General features: G+C 35.8%; 2 protein-coding genes across 6 annotated transcripts in view; one reads left to right on the top strand and one right to left on the bottom strand.

Annotated features, from left to right (window-relative positions):
* Positions 1 to 3,028, bottom strand: part of WRN (WRN RecQ like helicase) — a 70,933-nt gene extending 67,905 nt beyond the window's left edge. For all 4 annotated transcript variants that reach the window (XM_081940145.1, XM_081940147.1, XM_081940148.1 and 1 more), the window contains exon 1: positions 2,928 to 3,028. The gene's annotated coding sequence lies outside the window, so the exon portion shown is untranslated. The remainder of the gene's footprint in view (positions 1 to 2,927) is intronic.
* A 218-nt stretch (positions 3,029 to 3,246) lies between these two features.
* PURG (purine rich element binding protein G) lies at positions 3,247 to 20,056 on the top strand. Of its 2 annotated transcripts, none has more exons than XM_081941001.1 (2): positions 3,247 to 3,547; positions 4,565 to 20,056. In XM_081941001.1, the coding sequence occupies exon 2, from the start codon at positions 4,574 to 4,576 to the stop codon at positions 5,462 to 5,464; it is 891 nt and encodes a 296-aa protein (XP_081797127.1). In that variant the 5' UTR covers positions 3,247 to 3,547; positions 4,565 to 4,573; the 3' UTR covers positions 5,465 to 20,056. The 2 variants fall into 2 exon arrangements, with proteins under 2 accessions (XP_081797127.1, XP_081797126.1); XM_081941000.1 differs by having other exon boundaries at positions 4,438 to 20,056.
* The last annotated feature ends 6,162 nt before the right edge of the window (positions 20,057 to 26,218 follow it).

Genomic DNA, 26,218 nt, shown 5'->3' with positions numbered 1-26,218 from the left:
GCTATATATAGTAGGTCAATCACCTATTGACCTGTCATCCAGAATGCTGTGTATGGTATAAATTGCTCTATTTTGAGGGGGAAAGGGGTATTCTGGTTGTTATTATATTTTTATCCAGCTTTTTTTATATATAACTGAAGGCAGACAATTTACCAAATACTCTTTCCACCAATTTTCCACACAACAGCGGTGTGAGGTGGGTTGGGATGAGAAACAGTGACTGATCCAGTCACTCAGCCAGCTTTGATGTCTAAGGCAGAGCTAGAACTCATTCTCCTGGTTTCCTGGCCAATGTGGCTAAAGAAAAAAAAGGGGGGGATCTTTTCGGAGAAACTTCTCCGGTCGCGCCCCAGCTGGTGGAGCGCCGGCAAGCGCCGGCCCATGGCCAGGGAGACAGTGAACCATGTGGTTGCTCGGATCGCACAGGCGCAGCCCGAGCGGAGAAGTTTCTCTTCTCAGAAATGTCTTCTCAGTGGAGCTCCTGAAAGGGACAGGCAGGCTGCCACACTCCACTGAGAAGACATTTCTGAGAAGAGAAACTTCTCCGGTCGGGCTGCACCCGTGCGATCCGAGCAACCAAGCGGTTCACCTCACTGACTGTCTCCTTGGCGACAGGCCGGCGGTTGCCAGCGCTTCACCAGCTCGGACGTGACCAGAAAAGTTTCTCAGAAATATCTTCAGTGGAGCTGTGGCAGCCTGCCTGTCCCTTTGAGGTACTTCGACCCCCAGGAGGGAGGGTGCAGGGGGGGGGCGTAACTCCAGCCTCACAAACACACACGTTGCCCAGTAACCCTAACCTAAGTAACATCATCAGTGCTAGAAGGGAGTGGGGTGGGGGGGAGAAAGAAATGGAGAAAGAGGAGGTGGGGGATAGTGGGATCCTTGCTGCTTTCTGAGCTTGGTGGTTTTCTTACAGACATTTCATTACCAAACTATGTAACATCATCAGTGCTAGAAGGGAATGGGGTGGGGGGGAAGGAGGAGAAGGGACAAAAAGGAGAAAGAAAGGGAGAAAGAGGAGGTGGGGGATAGTGGGATCCTTGCTGCTTTCTGAGCTTGGTGGTTTTCTTACAGACATTTCATTACCAAACTATGTAACATCATCAGTGCTAGAAGGGAATGGGGTTGTGGGGAAAGGAGGAGGAGGAGAAATTGAAGGACAAAAAGGAAAAAGATAAGGAGGGAGAGGACTGTGGGGTTCTTTGGTGTTCTCTGAACTTGGTGGTTTTCTTGCAGGCATCTCATTACCCAACCAGGTTTTATCAGAAAAAATATATAGAAAAAATGGGCTACAGAGGAGAAGGTGGAGGAGGAGGGCGATGATTGTGTGGTCCTTGGTGCTCTCTGAGCTTGCTTATTTTCTTGCAGATGTTTCATTACCCAAACCAGGTATTATCATCATCATCAATGCTAGAAAGAGTGGGATATATTGAGAGGAAGAAGAGGAGTGGGGGGTGGGTGGGAGGGAGACGACAGCGGGGTCCTTGGTGTTCCCTGAGCTTGGTGGTTTTTAATTATTCTTAGGAAATTTTTATTTATTTATTGTTTATAGAATGTTTATTACAAGAAATGTTATTCCTTTTTGCAAATGTTTTATTTGTGATGCAATATGTTGCTTTTAAGTGTACAGGTTGGTGCATGGTTTATGTGTCTCGAGGTGGCTGCTTTTCTATGGGCAGGCCAGGTTGGTGAAAGGCAGCTTTGCCAGATTTTGTGTGTTTCTGTGTGATACCTGGTTGTTTAGGTAATTGTGAGGTGGTTGCTGGTTCTGTGAGCTTCCTGGCACTGTCCTTTATAATTTCCCACAATGCCTTGATGGTTTTTATTCCAGTGGCTTTGTCTTTCCTGTTTTTAGGGTTAGGGAAAAAACTGGTTTCATCTGCAGTCTTTTGGGGGGAAGTTGTTATTTTTTGGTGTTTTCCTGGCACTGTCATAGTTTGTGGGTGTGTAATGTCCCACAGTTACCTACACATTAATAATGATCAAGTACTAATAATATTTCCTTATACATTTTAGTGACCTTTCCTTTCATAATTGGTGTTTTCTTTCATACTTTTAGATTTCTAATTGCTGTTTCTGTTAGTTAGCAATTGATAAAACAAATTCCACGTGAAAAAGTATTTGAAGCCTTCTTGATTTTAATTGTCAATTTATTCATTCTTGCACATTCTAATATTTATTCATTTTCATATCTTTGTTTTTTCCACTGATGTGAAAACACAATTCAAACAGCTGTTAACATGTGTAAGATTAAATATGTATTTATTCCCTTTGAAATACAAGTAGTGAGTAGTAAGCTACTTACCTTCTGTAAGTAGCTCTTTTATTGCTTTGTGTACTTATTTTAATCTTATTTAAGTAGTAAGTGCACAAAATAATAAATTTCCTTTTTTATATCTTCTTTTTGTAGATCATCCATTGAGGCCACACCCACAGAGTAGGTTCCAAAAAATTTTGAAACCCACCACTGGTTTTAACTTCCTACAGAACAAATACATTGAAAATGACAACCAAGTTCTACTTTAGAATATATATTGTGCTGCTGGAATCAAAACAATATATCTGTCTCCTGTCACAATTATGTCTGTCACTTAGAAAACAAATTTAGATTCCAGATGCAGGCATAATGCCCAAACCATCACATTCAAAGGAAATTATAAGTATAAGTATAACTTTATTGTCATTGTACTTAAATACAACGAAATTACGGGTCAATATAAGAACTCCCTTTCAAGGAAATATTTATAGAGATGTGGCCTTATTGTAAGGCGATTATATTTATATTAGTATATAAATATAGAACTAGGTCCCAGAGGAAAAACTGGATGTGAATGCAACGGGAGTATTGATGGCTACCGATGCCAGATAATTTCACATGCAAGTAGCTAACTATCCTAAGAGTCGCGCTGGAAGTAAAAGAAACTCACCTCACGCCGAAATTCCCCTCTGCCCAGCGCCATAGGAAAAAAAAAAGTTCTCTCTCGATCTTTCCCGCCAGACGCACGAAAAATCGTCACCCATAGCCAACACTTATTCGTCGCAATAAATATACGTCACGAGCCGCCATACTCCTCCTTTCTCCTCCCCCCCCCGCTTTCTTTCCGGCCGCTGTCAACTGTAAAAGGTGAAATGAGGTGAAGCGCTTGCGCACAAAAGCTTCCGCGCCCGCCAGCCGCCGGCGACGCAGGGCATTCTGGGGGATGTAGTTTATCGTTTTTGGAAGGAAGGTGGTGGGGGGTAAGACGAGGCGCTTCAAAGTTGGAGGGAGAAAGGGATTCCTGCTCTCAGCCCGCTCGGCACGCTATTTCTTTTTTCTCGTTTTCTTTGCGGCTGGGATGGCTGACGTTGGCTGGCGCGCGCCGAAGACGAACCAGCGCCCCGGAGGAGGGCGAAGAAACGAGCGGCAGTAGGACCCGCCGGATCGCGGAGCGCTCATCCCTTTCTCGGAGGCGGCCGCGCGGGGAAGGCGAGCGCTGCAGGGGCCAGGGCGGATAGCGGCCGCGGCTGGTTGAGAAGCAAGTCGGCGAGAGGCAGTGGAAGGGATGGAGTAAGTGTCGACCGCCCTGCGCTGTGGGGTTTTGTGTGTCCCCCACCCCCTCTGGCTAACCCGCTCCTTCCCCCCCCCCGCCCGGGCTCAATTGCGTGTCATGGCGCCTGGAGGGGCCGTCGGTGCAATTTGTACGGGCGCCCATAGGGTGTGCGGTGGGGGGGGAGGGGAAGCCACGGGAGGAGAACGGGAGGACTCCCCTAGAATTTGGCTGCCCGTTTATAACGGGGGAAGGAGACGCTGTTCAAGGCGGGAGGTCTTTTGACCCGATCGGGCTTTGTGGTGGCGCCAAGGCCCGTTCGGGAAGGTCGGGGCTGCCCTGTTTCTTAGGCAGGTCTTGCCTCCTCCCCCCGCACTTCCCCGCAGCTTGGGCCGGAGCAGAAAAGGCCTGACGTGCAGCAGCTGATGGAGAAAAGGCTTCAGTCTCGAAATCGGGGCTTACCAAGCGAATCCCCAAGCCTAGTATTGATACCGTGTCACGGGATACAGGGTGCTTTTAAAATAATAATAATAATAATAATTGCTCTGTGAAATAATTCTCCCCTCCCAACAGTTTAACGTTGCTGATGTTAGGGATGTTGCTGGTGTTATAGCAGCAGGCAGGGTTAGTAAGGGTGGAAAAGGCTGGTTTTTTTTTAAAAAAAAATGGATTCTGTGCCTTTAACATCGGCCAGACATTCAGCAATTTAGCACATGATTTTCTACAATAACTCCTCCCCGTTCCATTCCCCCCCCCTTTCTATGTACCAGGCTAGAAAACAAAAATGTTGGTAAAATAACTTAATTGGGGAAATTAATTATGTGCAGTGAGGCCATTGCCTGGAAAGCGAAATGGATCTCCTGGATGTTTATGGTGTTATGCATCTTTGTTATATATTTGTTATTTTCAGTTGATGGTTAAAGATGGAGAGAGGCAGAGGAGGAGGAGGAGGAAGGAGTGTGGGGGGCTCTGGCCTACACAGGAGCATTTACTCCCAGTCCCAGCAGCAGTATCATTATCCTGCCTCCTCTTCTCAGGCGGGCTGCATGGAAATCCAGGAGCTGGCGTCCAAAAGAGTGGACATCCAAAAAAAGAGATTTTATCTGGACGTGAAGCAAAGTTCCCGAGGCCGTTTTCTGAAGATAGCCGAAGTCTGGATAGGAAGAGGCAGGCAGGACAATATCAGAAAAAGCAAGCTGACTCTATCTTTATCAGTAGCTTCTGAGTTGAAAGATTGCCTGGGTGATTTCATAGAACACTATGCCCATTTGGGCTTGAAAAGCAGCCAGAGTCACCGGAATGACCATGCTAATGGCAAAGAACAAGATTCAAGAAGGCGGCAACACCATCAACTACCCTCGCCTCCAGCTTCAGTGGGATCTGAGGAACATCTTCACAGCGTCTTAAAAACTGAATATATCGAAAGAGATAATAGGAAATATTACCTAGACCTAAAGGAGAATCAACGTGGACGTTTCTTAAGGATTAGACAAACCTTGATTAGAGGACCTGGCATGATAGGATATTTTGGTCACAGTTTGGGGCAGGAACAGACTATTGTCCTTCCAGCACAGGGAATGATTGAATTCAGGGATGCTTTGGTCCAACTTATTGAAGAATATGGGGAAGGAGACATAGAAGAAAGGAGGAGTGGAGGGGATGATCCTCCTGAACTCCCAGAGGGGACTTCCTTCAGGGTAGACAACAAGAGGTTCTACTTTGATGTGGGATCTAACAGGTATGGTATTTTTTTGAAGGTAAGTGAAGTGAGGCCTCCATACCGTAACACCATAACTGTCCCATACAAAGCATGGACAAGATTTGGAGAAAACTTTATCAAGTATGAAGAGGAAATGAGGAGAATTTACAACGGCCATAAAGAGAAAAGAATGGATATCAGAGGAGACAGTGGAGAAGAACAAGAAGGTCTTGATTAGAATGTTTTTCAATGGGCCAAGAATCAAAGCAGAGAAATGCCAGGAGGTACTGATATGTAATGGCTGGAAGAAGTTGCCTTTCTTTTTGTAGGTTCTTCCCTGTTATTAGATAATTCCAATATATGGGTCTGGTTTTCATGTTAAATTACACCCAGCAACTTCTCTGGTTTCTTATAGGAACAATTAATTACCCTGTGATTCCGATTCTTAACCTCACAAGTTTATCAAATATGTATAATACCACTAACTCTGTTGTAATCTTTAAAGAATATGTATAAGGTTTGTGTTGCAGTATAACATGATGCAAATAAGCCAGATGGAATTGATGTGTTGTAATAGTAACGAAGAGCATTTATGACCAAAACTGACCTTTAAATTTTAAATGATTGTATTGGGAAAGGTATATTAACTAAGTAAATCTGCTCATTACATTATGATAAAATATTTTTAAGGGAAGAAGAATTGGCCAGTGATTAATTTCATCATTGATTAGGTATGGGTACCTAATCATAGGATAGCCCAGTAATTTAAGTGACCCCCTCCAAAAGATATATCTATGTTTAATGTTGATCATGTCATCCCTTCTGTATGGATTGTTGACATCTTGTGAGGAGAGCTTATTTAAATAGTACAAATCTCAAAACTATTTTTATATTTGTCCCCACAAGTGGTTCTAGGAAGTTGCTATGATGTGGGAATTTGGTAGATGAATAATGGTTGGAATTAAAATTCTAAACAGGAAGGTTAAATGTCTACAGTATGAAAAAAAATTAGAATAATTTCTGATTTATCTTCAAAAAATACTTTGAGAGATTTTGGTGCATCTGTTAGTTGGTATCCTGCAGATCAGATTTCACATTGGTACAATTGAAGTATTCAGTAATAGCTATTGATCTTATTTTGAAATCTTAGCTCTTAAATATTTATTTCAAATTATAATCTGTATTTTAATTTTGCTAAATATTAACCCATGTTTAAAAATATCAAGAAAATGACTGGCGAAGCCTGTATTAGGTAGCTAATAGATGATTTATCATGAAACAGAAATGAAATATACATTTTGTTTGTTTGGCATCATTTAAGACTTCAATTATCTATATTTAAATGGAAATATAATGAACTGAATACACTGAAGCTAAATACAATATTGCATCAATATGGCAAGGGTTGTGCTGTAAATCACATTTTAAATTGGAGTTCAGAGTGCCAAAGCATTTGCTTTTGACCTTGATACTGTGTAAGCTATTTCTATGTTGAAACCTAGTACTCTTTCTTTAAAAGAACTAGCTTGGTTGGTTCAGTCTCAATATTCATTTCTTTTTCATATCCAGGCGCTCTACTAGCCAAGGAGCATGATTTTCTAGTTTCAGTTGTATTCTTCTTGGTATTTCCATTTCAGCACCATTTTAAAACTATGCTGTGACCTACTTTCTCAAGGATTATTAGTAAAAGTGGAGATCATGGCCTTGAATTTAATTTGGTGTGAAAAGTTGGCCAAATGCTTTTATTTAGGAAAAAAAAAGAAAAAAAGATTGCACCAAAATCATCAAAGAAACTTTAGAAATGTGTGCTCTAGTTATGACAAAAGGAAAAGAAAATTAATGTCACTGTTTTAGGTGATTTACCCAATATTTGGAAATTTGACCTAATGAGTATTTGGCTGTTTCAGAAATAACTAATAATGTTAATTGCAAAGTCAAATCTAGTTTTAATTTTTCAATTACTTCATGGTCTGTGGGCCAGAGCAAGTCATGAAAGATTCTAAGTAAATACTGGCATGAAAGTATATGTTCTAAGGTGGAAAATTAGAAGTCTAATGTGCTATTGTTGCTTTGATAGCAGATTTGTAGTAAATTGTCTAAGTCTAAATTATCGTTCTGCTGAATTGCTGATGCACATCCCAATGTCTGTAGTAATAGTAACGTCCAGTTATAGAACATGGAATCCATGAATGTATGAATTCCCGATGCTCACATTTTCCCATCTCTTGCCTTTCCATTTTTCCTATTTCATAATATATAACAGGTTTTGTTTTTTAAAAAAATTGATACATTTTAATGGAAACTTTACCTTATCAAATTTAATAGAAACAAACATATTAATGTTCTATTTTTGGTGTTTGAAGAATGCATTTCTTCTGCAGCTTTTGTTTAGCTAATAGATAAAATGTTATTTATCACTACAGTACATTAGTTAATATACTGGCTTGTACAGGTTTGCACTACTTTATCTTGTTTTTGTATTGAGCCAGGTAGTCAGCAGTCCCTGTTTATATTGTTGTGTTCCCCCCCCATCCCAAATTTTTGTATTCCTGTGCCACTAAATAAGGTTCTGTTTTCCTCTGTATATAGGCACACATTGCCATGTTTTTCAAATCAACTAATGACTTAAACACAGATGTGAGCATCTGAGAGGGATTACACATGAGCCTTAATATATATATAAATTGTGTATGTATATACATATATTGTATGTATATACACACAATATATGTATTTATATTCATCTTATTATTGGACATAACTGGATGTGTTTATATCTTTAAACCCAAGAATTATATGATCCAATTTATATTGGTAATAGTTGAAATGGTCAATTGGGAAAAAGTTTCTCTTTACATCTGACAGTACGTGCACTTCTTTGGAAAGTGGCAATAACATGTTAAAAGCTTGCAGAAGGATCTGTTATGATGTAAAGAAATATTCTTTGCATCCCAAAAATGCCATATCCCTTAAACTTGATGGAAAAAAAAACTCTAGCTTATTTGCACTAAAAAGCGTGGCCAAAAACAATTCTAGGAGGGCAGGGTGGACATAATCAATTTGTACCTCTTGAATTATTTTATGTTAAAGCCCTGACCTCTCTTTTAAAACTGTATGGTCCAGACAGAAAGTCTGTCAGTTTTGTGATTTCATAATGATGCACTTTATATTTTAAAAATAATAGAAGCACATTTCTGATACTGGTCTGGTACAGTGTGTTTCAGTATAGTATAAAATGGTCTTCTGCATGCACGTCTGTCAGTGATTTGTTACAAGGACTAGATCAAATGACATGGGCATGATCAAGAAGAATAGGCACTACACTGCAACGAATTATGAGACATCAAGGGCATGTATTTTTTTAGAATTGTTGAGTCCTGCTCTCTCCGGATTTACATAATCAACATTCCTGAAACTCAAATACTTCAACATGTTTTTAAAGATTCCTGCAGCCTATGTAGTTATTTGTTAAATAACTCTGTCTTACCTTTTAAACTGTTGCTGCATAATTCCTCTCTGCCTAAAAGACTTATTTTAGGGATCTAGATTTTTGTGGCAGCTAGGTAAGTTAGTAGGAGGCAATATGTATGACTGCACTTCATATAATGTAGCCTTTCCCCCAAACTTAAAACATAGCATAATCTAAAGGCTATTATGACAAACTACCGGTATTATTATAAGAAAATTTCCATAGCATAAATCAGAAAATGAAAAATTTGCAGAAGGATTATTTAGATTATTTATGAACTATTTAGGTTCATTAGGTTATGAACTATTTAGGTTCATATATATGGGAAGCAAATATATCAGTGCTTCATAGGTACTATTTCAGCTTAATAGTGTACACAATAGTTGCTAGTGTTAACATTGCTTTTTTTTCATGTTTTCTTTTAAAATATCATTCAATTATTTTCTTTTATGCAATAAATAGTTTCACCTTCAGCATCAGGTAAATAGGAAGTGCTATTAATTCCTTTTCCTGATAAACAAGGAAAAAACTATTACATCATAAGTTAACAGAAGACAACCTATGTCCCTTGACTTCCTTTTTTGCTGTTGTTGAAGTCTGCTCTGACAAAGTTTGTACAAGATGGAAAATAACATAATTTCTTAACTTTTTCCTCAAAGAAATTTGTGAAAACTGCAATCTAAGCCCTATGTTATTTCACTTATAAAAGTGAAAAGTATCTAGAAGTATATGCCTTCTAAATATGTAGAGTTGCAATTCATACCTTAATTATTCTTAGGATAATACTCCTATATAATTTTAACCTCAACTTATCTGCAAAACATGTCCATTATTTTTTTTTTATTTTGGCTGAGGGGGATTAGGAAACAGACCAGCTTGAACAATCTTTGTCCAGATACGTTCTCAGTTCCAAAAATGGGAAAGAAACTATATACAAGATACAAAGCATGCTTATAGTTGTTTTAGTCATAACATCCCTTTTTCCAATCATTAAAATCACTGCTAGCTGGTCCTCCATATAACTATTCATGCATGTTTTTCTAGATGTATCAGTACCCATCATTAATAGCCAATTTGATCTGTATGTGTCATTATACCTGCCTGCATCTAGCAAAGGACAGTGTGAACTTGGTCAGAAGCCTTAATACATCTGTTTGTACAAACGTTGACTGTATTATAAATGTGTTTTGTGTGTGTGTATATATATATGTATATGTATATATACATGCATACATACCCACCCAAGAAGTTTTCACGAAGTTCATCTCCTTTAGTTTCAAAAGGGCATGATTGAAACAACTGCTATTAAATAAAACTATGAGATTTAGTTCACTGAGCTATGTGGTCTGTTGTTTGAGACTTTGGTGTGTTTTTAAAATACGATTGGATTTTGGTACAAAACATGGAGTCCATAGTCTCAGTGGAACTGAAAAATACAATAGCAAGAAAAAATAAAAGTGGTCTTAAAATAGAAAGGGCAGTATGAAGATTGAATATTTGACATTATACGAAGCATTTGAAGGCTTCACCAAGTGCACTGTCAAAGTATCTCCACAAAGTATTGAAGCAGCTCTTACCGCTTAAAAGACAAAGCAAAATGGCTGTGTCTACATATGGGAAAGTCTTTGAAACAGTCCTGCTGAACTTTCAGCTGCCTTCAGTTTCTAAAACATCAGTTTATTTTGCATATAATGATGGATAAAACAATTTCTTTAATGCTTTAATTGCAGAATTAAATTATACTGAAATTTATTTGAAATAAATATAATCCCCCAAAAAGAGAATAAAATACTCCTCTTTAAATATCCATTTGGAATGGGAATTATACATGATTATGACAGTGTGTCCTTGGTAGTACAATTGTATTTCCCCACACAAAAAATAATTAGCATAGTTCAGGGCTATTAATTAACTTCATTATAAACCATAAATTTGGATAAATGAATGTAATTCTGTATTGTCCCATCATACTTTTATGACTGGTTATGTACATAAGATGTAACATTTAAATGTTTTTTGTATTTTCTGCTGATAAGTAGAACTACATTAGCAACATCGCTGAAACTTAAATGCTTCATATTTTTAAAGATTGCTGCAGCCTGTATAGTTTTTGGTTAAATATTTCTGTCATATCTTTTGCAATGTTGCTGTAGAATCCCTTTACTAAAAATATTATTTGGGGGATCTAGATGTTCGTGGCAGCTAGGCAAGTTGGTAGGAAGCAATGTGTATGACTATACTGTAAATAATGGACCCTTCCACACCCCAAAGCATAGCTTAAAAAGCTATTATAGTTCTATTGAAACTATTAAATGAAATTGTTTTTTTTCCATCTCATAATTTTCACCATCATCTCTATTTTATAAATGCATTCAAAATTATAAAATGAAATATGCTATGTATATCAGACTAGAAATCATTGGTAGGAGGAGGGGGGACTGTATGGCAAATTTCTATTTTTCAGAACTGAAAAGGTTCCCATCTAGTAACAGTATGATTTTGCTAGCTCACTATCCTTTTTAGCTGAAGTGCTCTTAGCTAGAAGATAAGCTTGATTCAAATATAATCATGGGCAGGTTTCTTCCTTCCAATAATTCCTAATGTAGTTTGTTTGATTTGACTTAAGTATGATTATGTAGTGAGTCATTATGGTTTATAAATTATGATGTAGCTTAGCATTCTTTGATCCTGTGCATTATGGCATATTCAATACGTTATGGTGAAAATAAATCATGACTTAGTGTATTGTAGACCTAGTCAATATTCCCTCTCTTTCAAATCATGATTTAGACTACAATAGGCAACCTGATGATACACTCAGATACCTTGGCTCACAATTCCCATTACTGATTTTGTCCATAATGAGTGGGAAAAAAGTCATCTTGGATTAAGTTTAAAAATTCAGTGGGATGCTACTTCGTTTATCTTTGATTAATTTACTTAATATTTAGTTAGTAAAAAGGATTCTAGTAAAAAGGGTTAGTAAATAGCCAGTATGTATACTAGTATTCTATCATAATGTAGCTTGATTATTCAAAATGCTTATTTCTGGCAAAAAGTATGAGCTTGGTTTGGAGATATGAGATTGTATCTTACTGGATGGGATAAAAAATTAAATGTAATTTTCCAAAACCAAACCAAGGAACGAAAGAAGTGAGGAAGAAGTACATGGAATATTGATGAGTCAATCTTGTAAATCATTGCTTAAAGCAAAGTGAGATACCTAGTGCCTTTCAGATGCTGCTGAACGCAAATCCTGACCGTCTCAGTCATTTTGGCCAAGAGAGAAGGATGTTGTGAGTTGTTTAATAATATATGAGAACCATAACTTTATAGGAATTTTAGAGGTTCAGAAATGCTATAAGCTTTTCTTACAGATGTCTGAAGCTTAAGCTTTAGTCACAAACTAATTTAATATTAGTTTAATAATAAAACACCTAATCCTTTAAAACATCTAGCTGGGATTTTTACAAGAAGATGAACTCTAGACATTAACTTCTTCAGTAATAATATATGCCCTTTAAAAAATAGTTTCATATACAGTTAGTCCTCATTTAGTGATTGCTTTGTTTAGTGCCCATTTGCAGTTAAGACCTTGATGAAAAAAATAACTTCATGACCAGTCCCCACATTTATTACCTTTGCAAGTCTGTAAAGCAAAGGAAAACTGAAGTAAGATCATAAACATAGTTGCACTTTCACTTGGGAATTACTTTGCTTAATGACTGAGTTCCCAGTTCTAATTGTAGTCACTAAACAAGGGATACCTGTATTAAATATTCACATTTTTTTAAAAAAAAGATGCAAGTACAAATCTGGAGAAAGTACTTACGTTTTTCATATGAAACCTGAAAAATAACTCCACCTAATAGGCTGAGTTAAGTTAGAAACGAAAGATAGGACTTTGTATTAAGTTACAGCCACACAATTATTTTAAAAAAATCTTTGAAACTAAATATTTAGCTTCTCATTTCAATTTCCTTTATTTCAGAAAAAAATGTTCGTTTTAATGAAGCAGCACCAAGATAAAGAGAACCTGCTTCAGATCCAAAGCATATGACAACCTTGGATTACAGTAGCTTTTGTTTTAGTGCGGATTTTTTTTTCATTGATAAAATCTGGCCCTGACTTGCTGAGCTGTGGTGGTGATAATGCAGAGGCTGGCTGAGCCAGGATATTTCATGCTGAGCAGCAGAGGGGGGCCTTAGCAAGAAGGAGCTTTCAGTCAATTCGCTGAAGATTTGGGGAGAGAAAAAACAGCAGGCTATAATCAAAATCAGAGGGAAAGGGAAAACTTTATGAGGGAAAAGCATATGGAAAAGTTGGCTCAAAAGAAGCCGTGAAGAAGATACTTTAGAAGACCTAGAACTGACAGAGGGAAAGAAGGTAGAATGAGGGAGTTCTCTTGAAGGAGCAGCAGAGTATGTGGCAAAAAAACAACAACACAACCGCAGAAGTACAGAAGAAGCAGTGACTTTATAAAAAAAGATAAAGTGATGCTATAATGAAGGAAAGTGGAGGTTTCTTGAAAGAAAATGAAAATAATTTGCCACAATTATTATTTTATTTCTCTTAAACTATATCATCTTAGATTCGTTCTAAGGAAAAATTAAGCTATATTTGCTCACTCTATGATATGAATTATTAAAAGTACCATAAGCATAGCTATACTGACCAAAACATAACATGAACATAGTATTGCTTCCAACAGGGAGGCCCTCTCATAATCCATGGCTAATACGCTTAACAAAGAGTAGTTGTTACCCACAATTAAGGTAGAAAGTGACTATTGGTGAATTATTGCTACTTGAAGAATCTTGCAGTGAAAATAGACATTTACAGAAAGGTTTGCTAGGTTATATCTTTTCCTCTCATTTTGCATGTAAACTGATTGCCTTTGGGTAAACTGAGTACATGTTAAGTAGTATTACAGTTTCCACATTAGATTTCTTTAATGTGTATTGCAAGGTGCTTTACAGTGGAACACAGAACTAGGAAAGAAGGCTGTTTATTTTTCAATTCATACTTATTACCAAAGTATAGCATTTCTTTATTTTTCAAAATAGGGTATAAGATTTTACAAATGTAAATCAGATTCAGTTTCCCCTATTTAATAACTTAATAGGTCTGATAATAGCAAAAGTGCGGAAAATGTCTATTAAGAAAAAGCTGCAAAAATGCAGGCGGCTTAGTGAAAGAGAAAATTCATTATCTTGCTTGGTTGTCAGTACTGTGCACACACTTTTATTACAATAGAAAGATATTGTGCTTGTCAATAGATAATCAAAATAATTGCAAAGATGGCAAGGTATCTTCTATCTGCATGTTTTAAGATAGCGCTGTTCCTGTAATTGGGGACATAGGACTTGGCTGTTCTTGCATCAGAGTTTGCTATACTATCACTTGATTGATCATCTCAAAGCAGCTATATCAGTATCAGATTGTTAAGATACATAGATCAGATTTCATTAGATAAACATCTTAAGGCAGGATAAATTTTCTGAATTTTCAGAATATTCTTAAAGGGAGTTGGTAAACTTGCCAGTTTAAGTAAGGCCAAATGTAATAATAAGCATAGATACAGTAAAATCTGGCCTTTATGGAAAAGAAATGAATGGGAAGAAAGAGTGTGTGTTAACCCTACAGCATTGCCATTTAATCCAAGATATTGGCATAGGCTACTGTGGGAAGCAAAAGAAACTAGGAACATATTTGGATCTTAAGTCATGGCTTTCCAAGGAGAGTATGTTCTTTTACCCGAAGTGCAATGCATTTAGTCTTCCCACTTTCTAAACTGTCCTGATTCTAGATGTGCATTAGGCTGATAAAAGCAACTACAGAAAGACTTTGAAATAGGCAGCTACATTGATAGAAGATTTTTTCAGATTGCTTGTGGGAGGTGCAGCAAAACATTTTTCCCATATATCTTTTGTAAGCATAACAATATTTCCTTTCTGGAAGTTTTTTCAGAATATAGGAAGATTCACAATGCAGTTGTTTGTTTATTTCTGCATGTTTACCCTGAAAAACTCTTTTTCTAAGAGTTACCAAGCCTGCAAAAGGGATCGTAACCATTCAGTACTTACTTACGCTGCACAAATCTTTGTCACAATAAGCTTTGTTGGGTTTAAATAGAGTTGGCTTGTTGCTCTTCTTAGTAGATTTAACAAATTAATTCAAAGATACTCTGCAGAAGCAATTGCCCAGTAACGAATTATTCAATTTCAGTTAACAGATGGGAAATTTCCATTTCTGAAAGTTCTCGCCCACAGCAATTCTTCATGAAAATCTTTGTTTATACTTCAAGATAAAATAGCTACCAAACCTCTACCAAGATTGGGCTTCTTTTGTTAGAGATGGACTGTAATTGAACAATCTTCCCTCCACTCCTTCATTAACTTTCTAGGAAACTGAATACTCTGGCAGACAAAAAGATTTACACTCATTGCTATTACTGGCATTATTGCAAATATTTTCCCCATCAGATATCATAGATTTCAGTTTTCTGTGCAGAAATATATATTTTACCAGAAAAAAATTAAAAATGAACTAATATTCTACCAACTAAGCATTGGAAGATAGCAACATATCCATCAAAAAGAAATAAACATCATGAGCCATAACATCTGACTCCAATATAGATGCTATATTTTACGTAATTCCTCTATTCTATAACAGATTATTGCAAAAAAAAAAAAAAAAGGAGGGAAAATAGTTGGGTGCTGTAATGTGCAGTGTAATTCTAAATTTTAAAATAGAGCACTTGAGCTATGATTATAAAGAGTAATTACTGTACTACAAAGGTTGTTGAAGTATCAAAGCTACAGTGCTGCAATATAATGACTTCATTTTTTTCCATTTTCAGGAGAAACTATTATACTTGGCTGATATTCTCTTGTTCCCAAAGGGAATAATAAAAATGTCAACACAAATTAATACCCAGAAATGACAAGTACATATAATAAGATAACAAAAAAAATTAAAATGCCTTGCCCCTATGCACCTCACTTTTGGCTATAGCACAGCCTCCTCCCATGCAACACTAGTGGCTGAATGTGTACATTAAAAATGTATTTCAGTAGAAAAGCTAGTAAGAATGTGAAAGTTTCACAGTGTTATATTTTCAATAACCATTCACATATTAAAGATTTATTTATTTTCAAATAAGACTAGTGCATCATGCCATTTTGTAAAGGAAACCTCAGTCTTTTTAAATATTTTCTTTTGTAGCATAGCAGGTTTGGTGTAAGAAAAAAAATGATTAAAGTAACCCTTAAATAGAAATTTTAGGAGAAAGTCCGATAAACTTATTTATTTCTGTAATTTTGACACACAGAGCCAAGCTGTTGCAATTTGAAAAATATGTGTACATTATTTTTTAAGGATGTAATTTTACTAATCTTTATAGACTCACTCTACTTGCAATTGGTTCTTACAGAGTTCAGTGTAGGGAGTGGTCATTTTGGATGGAGATGTTACAAAATACATAAAAAATTCTTAGATATTAATTGCTCTACATTTATCCATTAAAATCTGAACAAGTAACTGGTACTCTGTACTATAGAAACAATAGACATGTCTGTTACAATCAGTCTGTTTGCCCAGAGAGCAGCTAGATGTTTTTTGTATAGTACTTGGCATTTCTAAAGCAGGCCTTCTGTTTTGTTTACATTGTGAAATAACACCCTGATTCTGAACCCTTCTGAAAGAAATAAAAATGTTGGTATGAAGTGTGTAGAAGCAAAGAGACACACTAAGATCTTCATAGAATTTCTTGTGCTTGTTGGATCAGCTTCTAATGGACAGGAAGTATAAAGAAAATACCTGCTTACAAGAAAGTGTTTTCTTTTTTTTTTTTACATGAATGAAAATACATTTAAGTTCAGTAAGAGTGCACTCATGCAAGTAGTCTCGACTTAGTAACCACAGAGGGACCAGATAATATGTTGTTAAATAAAGTGGTCATTGACTTGCAACTTCTCTCCCAGCTTCCCGTTGATGTTGGTTGTCAGAAACCAGCTAGGACATCACAAATGGCAATCGCAGCACTATGTGATGCTGCAACTCTTGTAAACGCCAGTGTCTGATTCACCATCGTGTGCCTGCAAGGTTATTGCAGTGGTTGCAAGTGCAAGGACCAGTCATAACTTTGAATGGTCGCTAAACGAATGGTCCTAAGTTGAGAACTACCTGTAATGTGATACATTCACTATTCATTATTCTAGTCATCGGGAAGAACCTTAATGTATAAGCAAATAAGTGTTTTGTAAGAATAGGCATGGGACCGTTCTTTAAATAGCATAGCCTTATAATGGCTTTTCTGCAAACAATATGATGAAGCCAGTTCATTAGTCTCTTGCTAATGTTTGGCAGCCTGCAAGAACTTTTCAGCTAGGGGTCTGTCTTCATAATAGCACAGATATCAGAAAGGTAATAAATCATCATACTTTGTTTTCTGTCTTTTGTGATGGTTTATGGACCTGTATTATATTGTAATGTAAGTGGGTACATAATTGCAGTCTGAACAGTGACATTACATATTTATTTAAACATAGCAAATTGTAATGTGGAGCACTTTTGCCATGGCATGTGCAGCATTTGTGCTCTTGGATTTTATTTTTATTCTCTTTAAGTCCCATAACAGTTTAAGTTTGGGATACTAATCTAAATTGTGATTGAAAGCTAGCACTTTAAGTACTTGTAGTCACTTTTCTTCTTACTATATGGAGCACTGCACTTTTATAAATACTATTAGCACTGAGTTTTCAACATATAGTTCCCTGACCCCCATTTTTGTGTAGTCCTTACAGGGTGTTTGTTTAAAATAAATGGTGGCTGTATGAAGATACCTTTTCATGAATGTGGCCACTGCCTGGTGCCTAACGTATATTTAGTCATATGCTAAAGAATTACATAAGTTGATGAAAAGATGGCAGGGTAAGGATAGATCTGAACCATTTTTAACTTTAAAAAATATTAAATTGTTGACATCTAGACAGGTTTTTTAAGACAAATATGTGCATATATAATCCGCATATCCACAGACTTTGAAAAACACCAAAGACATTGGACATTTAAAATGGGCAAGAACAGCACAAGAGTTATTTTTAGGTTTGCGTTAAATTCACAACAGAGGATGAAGTGATTAATGTGATTTAAGCTAAAGAGTTTTGGGCATGTCACGTGTTGATATGTTGTTTTTTTTTTACCATGATGGATGAAATGTATCAATATAGGTAGATAAGAAAGTAAAAACTGTCATTCAGCTTACATGCACTGCAACACAATTGCATCCATACAAAACTTGCTTCTTCCAGATCAATATAATATAGTATTCACATATGTAAATTAGTTTAACTTATTGTAGTTTTAACCATATTAAAGTGGGAAAGAGCTGAGATGCTTTTAGAAGAACAGGTATAACATTCACTTACATATAGTCCTCCAGTTGCAGAATGCTGTTATATGAAAAGTTCACAGGGCTGGAAAGAGGTTTGTGGAGAATTTTCACATTAACTGTTAGTTGGCTACAAGATAATTTGATAGATGTTTTATCTAATGGAGAATTTTCACATTAACTGTTAGTTGGCTACAAGATAATTTGATAGATGTTTTATCTAATGTTGAGTCTTGCCATCAGGCGTCAGTGTACTAGCTCTACCTTACTAGAAGATCTTAAATATGGTGTTCAGTGTTCACTTCATGTTGCTAAATTCCACAGGAAAAATTAAATATCAAGGTCAGAGCAATTTTCAAAAAATAAAATAATTTATAGACATAAATGTTATCTCTGAATACATACACTGTGTAGATATCAGTCTATAAAAGAGATTATTTGTAAGAACCCAAAATATTTTTAGTCTTTAATATTACTCCTGAATCCTGATCTAGCTAATTACCATGCATATACTGAAGCTGGCTTCTGTACGTGCATCCTTTGTTGAATTAAGAAATGTACATATAAACAGCAGCATGGCAACATCCAGCTTTTTAGCCTGCCATATAAAGTTCCCTTCTTTGTATCAAATAATAGGAGTGCAGACCCAGTTAAATAATTGATGTTCCTGCACTGATTGTTCAGGGATATGGAAATGTTCATTGGAGGCTTACTGTTATATACTAGACCTTGTGTTTTGCATTCTCTCTGAATGAGCCCATTTTCTTAACTGAAATAATCCCGATTAAGCAACTTTCAGAATCAAAATGTTTCTTTTCAATTTAAATATATTCACTATTCCAGTTGCATAGAATAGCCGCAGCAGTGACATCTTTCTGAACAATCCTCAATTCTGTATATTTTTTCCAACTTCTAATCATTCTATAAATATGAATAATAAATAAATAAAATAAATTCTATTAATAAGGGTATCAGTGTCTATCAACATAGAATTAAGCTAAATATATTTAATCATAATAGCATATTTAGTCCCTTTGCTAATTGTGGTGACAAACGTATGCGTGTGGGTGTGGATGTGGATGTATGCACATACATGAAGAGCTGCTTCTTGAGTGAAACAGTATAAATACAAAATCTATTAGAAAACTAGCAATTCCCCTTGCCCATAAATGTACAATAAAAACATGAAAATATGTTTTACAAAGATGACACATTAAAGATAAAGAGCAGGATTCAAAGGGCCAATCATGGTAGCAGTCATACTACTGCCCGCCCTGTAGTACCATCTTACTATAGCTCCTGTAAAGAGTTGCTCCTGGGATTGGAAGATTCCATAGTACTGCATCTTGAAAGGCGTATGTATGAGCTTTTTTGGATCCAATCAAAAATAACTTGATCCAGGAAAAAATTGCCAACTTATTTTTTGTAATTTCTATAGTTAAATTATCTTCAGATTGTATTTCACTTTAGAGTGTTAGTAGAAGATAAACTAAACGTTATGAAAGTCTTATTCAACTAGATATTACATCCTTTTTTTAAAAAAAAAAGTTAAAGTTTTCTTGTAAAAGTATTTCTAAAAACCAATGTGCTGCTTTTCCTTTATACATTAAAAAAAACTGTAGTGGCACACAGGCAGTGTTTAACAATAGTCAGTGATGTGGTTTTGGGGTTTTTTTTTTTTTAACAGCATGTGGAGTCCTTTTAATCATAATTTTAGAATTCTTCCATAGATGTGTAAAGGTATTTTCACAATTGCATCTATAATCGGAGTACAGCATTACAACCATCAAGTTAATGAAAATCAATCATAACAGGTAGCAGTTTATCCTCTGTGTGTATTCTTCCCGAATGGTACTATTTTTCAGTAGATATTCTTAACCAAAAGGTGTGTTAAAGTCATGGCATGAAATTGTAAATGTAATTGAGTACATGTAATACTAATTAAAGGAATTTTCTTAAACTTATATGATGCTTAATATTTTCCTTAGAAAGTTTTGTTTTAAAGGTAGATCAGTGTTCTGAAGAATGTTGGTCCTATGGAATAAAATAATGGAAATAAAATGCATGTGTTACAATTGTAGACATGGTAAAGAATTAAATGTGAACTTACTGTACAATACTGACTCTGTTTTCAAACAATCTGTTTTGCTGTTTTATTGTTAACATATATTTAAAAAGCAAATGTACTGTAATTTAGCACTTTATTTCCTATGTACCCTGTTCTCTCAATATATTAGAGATATGAAATGGCATAGGTGTGGAATATGTAATCATGCCTACATGAATACTTTAGGGTATATACTTTTCTTGATGTGCAAGATTTGTCTCTATAGACATCATTTTAAGTGGAAAGCCCTCTCTACCTATTGGCTTATATTATTTTTTTATGGAATATCAGAATTGTTTTTGAATCATTTTAAAAATTCAGGGTCTCTTTACATGATTGCTTTACATAATTGCAGTTTAAGAACAGACACCACAAAGTTCAAATTAAGGCCCTGCTACTTTGGGAGATCATCTATTTGAGCCATTATATTCTTTACTCAAGATGGATTATTCATTATGCCTTTAACATGGTAATATACAGGAATTCTACTTCTGTGGTGTCTTTATTTGAAAGGGGTCCCTCACTATATAAAACAGATCATTTAATACAAAGAATCCTAATTGCATTACCAAGAACAACCACATTGCTAATTGGCCTATATTCAAGAGAAGGTTTCTGAATCTAAAAAAAAATAGATGTAGATATTAAAGTATATTTGAATGTACCAAAACAAATCTATATTGAAGTGACATAATGAGGGAAACGATGTAAATAAACAATAGTAATAGCAACAATGAAGTCAACAAGTAAATTCTACACTTTGCTATCTCTGTTTTCTCAAGAAAGAACTGGTTTCAAGATATTTTCAGTGCTGACAGTTATAAAAATGAAAGAGCAGGCACGTGCAAATAAATATTTTGAAGATACTACTGACTAGAAGATGAATGTATTTCCCATGAAACAAGATACAAGTAAATAGGATACACAACAAATTTACATTCAACTGTATCAATTTGGGTTATATTGCAATAAAAATAGTTTTAAGTATACTCACACATCCATGCATTTAGTATGATCTTAGAGGGATTGGTATTTACAGATTGCAAGGAGTTTTACTAAGTTCTTGCATGGAGATTCTGCCTTCCTTGGTCCCAAAATAGCTATATTACATATTTTCTCTGAATGAGATCCCAGTAAATCACTGCAATAATATACAGTACAAATTGCTTCCACTGAAAATGAAAGTACTTTACTGATTTTCAGATACACTGATTATTGCTTGGGTTGATTTGTAATTAGCCTGAGTTAAAAAGTTGTTAAGAAAATCTAGGAAATTGTCTAAGAGCAGTAATTTATTATAATTATAAGTTTAAGATGAAACTTGAAGACAAATTAGGTTTTTTTAGCTGGGAATCAGGAAAATAAAACACTAGTCAGAAAATATGAGGATATTACTAGACCATCTTCAGAAGAAGGTAGGGAAAAACAATGGGAAAGTAGAAGTGGGGAAAAATAATCCAGTCTTGCTGCCGATCTTCTGCAAAGTTATTGTTCAATGAGTATCATGTTAAAGGCAAAACACAAGAAGGGTTGTAAGTAGTGGCAATGAGGTATTTACATTGTATGAATACAAGTAAAGCTTGAAAAAATATCAAATGAAAAAGGACATAACTTCCCATTTCAGTTCAATGACAAGTACAAGAATAAAGAAAGTAGAACTAGTGTGCTTCCTAAGATGAAGAGAAATAGGAAAATTGAAAAGGGTTGCGTGGTCCTAATACGTGATGGAAGAAACCAGAAGATTAGAATTATGATACCAGCAGTAAATCACCAAAGGAGAAAATATGGGTTGGAGGCAAGCTTCTTCAATGAATTTAAGTGTTTCTTCTTTGAAGATACTGGTGATGAAAGGGGAAGGTCAATTACTATGTTCCACTATGTTCTGGAGAGTCAAGCAATGAACATCCAGAATGTATATTAAGAAGACACAAACAATTATGGGAGAATTTTTGGGTCTCCTATGCTCCCCCTTTCAACAGTAGGATAATTTTCTCTGCATAATTGGGAATGCTTTTGCAGTGAGAACAAAAATGAGTCCCAAAATCATGGTTTTTGTTTTTGCTTTTAAATCCTAAATGCATAGATGTTCATCCGTTTAAAATGTTGCTGTAGCAGAAAAAATAGGGTAATTTCCATCTCCCTTTTGATAGTATGTAGACTGATAATGTCAAATTTATATTCACTCATGTAAAAGCTGCCAGTCCCTAAATATTAAACTATTCTGTTGATTGCTACCAGACTGATTACTGTACTGTTCAGACATCTCTTAAATTCTACCACAACATTTCTTCAGTTTCACAGGGAAAAGGGAAAAATTTAAGAACAAAGCCTAATCTTGGGTATCTGACATTCTGTATTCCCTAGCTATTGTTTTCTTCTTTAAATATATATTTTAGAGCTGGTTGACTATTTGGCATTGCTTTCAACCAGCCATACAGTGATTGGAATGTTCCTATCAAGACCATGTAAATATCAGACCCTGAATTTCAAAGAGGAATGAAAATCAGCCAAACAATGAAGTCCTTGTGGTACTCTCAAGATGCTTCTAACATCTACAGCATGCTCTAGTATTAACGGTGTTCAGATGTGACTTGTACTGTATTCAAAGGTTCATTGATCAGTGACTGCATTGTACTGTATGGATAATCATAAATCATCATGTTTTGTTTATAATGACTGTACCACACAGATTTCCATGTTTCAGATTGTCAGCAATGTATGTTGCCAGTTAGATCCTGAAAATATATGGTGCTAACTCTTCCATATTTAATGGTGCTTTTGCAGAACCTAACTGCTGACATGCTGTGGGTGTGTGGGGAAGTTAAGAAGTGTTTCATCTCATTACAAGAAAAACAAACGAACTTGAATTGTTTTAAAGTATCATCAAAGATTCAGTGTTTTATGTGTTGTACTATTTATTGAAGTTTTCAGCTGATTTCTTCAAAAAGCAGCTCTCTTCTGCTGTAATAATTTCTTCCTATAAATTTGTTTTTGAATGCTGGACTTGCTTATGTACTTCAAAAATATGTCTCAGAATTTAGGGCTTTGGTTTACATAGTCATAATCTGGAAGAGACCTGAAGGCTATAAGAAAAGTCTTTATGAAAGCAAGATCTTGCATATTCTAGTATCCATAATTCTGATAATCTTTTGTATAATTAAGTACATTCATAGGATACAGTAAGGTGTAGCTTTATTACTTAATAATAAGCCACGGGGACATCCAATCATAGCTTATTGTGTTTTATCTGTTGTATGCTTAACAATAATTTAAAGTACACATCTAAAAAGACCTACGTAAAGAAGCTCATAGTAGAACATGAAAAGCTGATCAAGATAAAATCACTGTTTCATGCAGCCAAAGATGATATTTTAATGAATAGAGAGCTACATGTCTGAGGCTAAACAATGTTTAATTTATTTAAAATAAAAGAGTACTTTAATGCTTGTTTTGTTCTTCATTTGGGAAATTCCATAATTGCTTAAGAAAAAATGTTTTTCTCATCTTATTTCAGCAAAGTATCGGAAAAGGAAACACTGTACTGTAATTATTTTCTTTTGATGATGAATAAGAGGAAGGGAATTGTTCACCAACATATGAAAGAAATTGGAATAGTTGTCAATTCATTATATATCACTATATAGTGCTTCATGTTATCTCAGTTGTTTGGGTAGATTATACCTTTTTGAAAGATAAATCTCTAAAGACCACATCAACTTTTAAGTATGAATAATTATCTCTTCAATATTTATTTCTGAAAATTGAAGAAAATTTAGATGTTTTTCAGTAGTGAGTTAGGGAGGAAGCAAATGAATAATTGGTCTATGTCCCAGGAAAGAAAAAGGGTAAGATGGTCTTCAAACAAATTGAATGGTGCCTAGGTACAGAAACAATTTTACTTATGGTAAATCTGAGGTTATTCATTGTATCATTTTGCATGCAGCTGGCATGAATATTTTTGAATGTTACTTCGCATCAAGAAGGCCCTGAGTATACAGTACAGATTAACATTTCAGGAATACACTCCCTTTCTTCTTGGTGTACTTGGTGAAAGCTTGTTTTTCCTACTTCATGTGACACTATTTCAAAACTACATTTTTTCACATGCAGGTATTCTTTTTTTGTGAACGAATGTATCTTCATGAACTCCAGAAATTAAACAAACAAATAAATCATAGGAAAGAATGAATAAGTGCAATAGAATAAAACGTGCAAATGTAAATTTGAATAAATCTCAGCACTTTTAAAAAATAGAATTTTATGTCTCTTCTAGCCCAGTGGGATTTTTAAAAATTCATGTTTACCTTGTGTTTTTTTTTTAAATGAGCTGCTTTTTGCAAGAATTCATATAATGCATATTTGGTACTTCAAGAAGCTTATTTTCCCCATTATTGACTGAATTTACTGTTACTTGCCATTCTTTGTTCTGTCTTACAATAAATGGCTTATCTGTGTAGTCTTAAGCTTTTATTTTAGCCTAAGTTTGAACAGAGAGTTTTTACTGCTGATTGTAAAAGTACATACTTACTTTTCCCAATTGATAGAATTTCAAATTAACTGAGTCTTATCTAAGCATTTATTTTTTGAAAAGCAGTTATATTGGAATTATCCAATATTCTTTATCATCTTTTTTCCCCAAGTGATCTCGTTATACTGTGAAGCCAGTAGAAGAATTGTGTTGTCCTAATAATAAAACAATTGAATCTAAGCTCAGGAATTTTTGATATAAACTGTTACTTGTTGAGTAAAGAATTTCCAAGGACACAATCTTCTTATTAGCAAATATTTTAACATTCACAAATTATACATCAACAAATAGCTTCTAGATCACAGCATGGCCTTGTGATGTCTAGCTGGCTTACCCAGTCAAAAAGGAAAAAAATGATAATGTGCCTGCAGTTTTTTCATATGACTTTGTCTGAGGCATGCTGATAGATCTGGAAATATCTACATGGGCTAACAAAGGTAGTACTTTATTGTCTGTGTTTTTTGTTTTAGTTCCAGAGAATTTTGTGATACTTGCACAGCCAATCACTCATGCCCTCGTCCTTTCTCGCCTGGACTACTGCAACGCTCTCTACATGGGGTTGCCCTTGAAGAGCACCCGGAGGCTTCAGCTGGTCCAGAATGCGGCCGCGCGGGTTGTCATGGGGGTACCTAGGTGCTCCCATGTTACACCCCTTTTAGGCGGCCTGCACTGGTTGCCAGTTGTTTTCCGGGTGCGATTCAAGGTATTATGACCTTTAAAGCACTCCATGGCTTAGGCCCAGGGTACCTGTGAGACCACCTACTGCCACCAGTAGCCTCCCACCGTCCAGTATGATCCCATAGAGTTGACCTCCTCAGAGTGCCGTCGGCGAGACAGTGTCGGCTGATGACCCCCAGGGGGAGAGCCTTCTCTGTGGGAGCGACTTCCCTCTGGAATGAGCTGCCCCCGGAGCTTCACATAATCCCTGACCTCCAGTCCTTCCGACGCGCCCTAAAAAGTTGGCTTTTCCAGCAAGCCAGCCTGGCCTGTTAATTTTAACTCATTTTTAAATGTATTGTCTTATAAATTCTTTTTTTTTTTTTTTTGGATATGTATTTAATTTCTTTTTAACTTTTGGGGTGTGTGTTTTTTAATGTACGCTGCCCTGAGTCCTTTGGGAGAAGGGCGGCATATAAATCCAATAAAAACAAAACAAACAAACAAACAAAGCCATATTCCTGCAGACAAAATATGTAAATGTCTTGTCTGAACAAGAAGAGCCATTCTCCCTCTAAACCTGAAATGCAAAAGAAAGATTGCTTCTTAATTCTTCACTAATACAGAACAAATGCACAATAAAAAAGATACTTCACTTTTGAATGCAATGTTACTATGCTACTACTATAACAACCAATAGTAACAAAGGGAAATGGAAAAAATAGCAGAAGGAAATCTTCAGGATGTCATGGCTAGTCACACCACACCACACCACACGTAGGCATATGTTACAAGGCAGAAATCTTAATAAAATTATTTGCACCAAAATTACAG

The sequence above is a fragment of the Natrix helvetica genome, assembly GCF_964273705.1.
Source record: "Natrix helvetica genome assembly, chromosome: 2".
NCBI lineage: Eukaryota > Metazoa > Chordata > Lepidosauria > Squamata > Natricidae > Natrix > Natrix helvetica.
This window is presented reverse-complemented; position numbering and strand designations above follow the sequence as displayed.

What these genes read in the sequence shown, in the direction of transcription:
- PURG (XM_081941000.1), top strand. Translation starts at nt 4,451, where the DNA reads ATGGAGAGAGGCAGAGGAGGAGGAGGAGGAAGGAGTGTGGGGGGCTCT.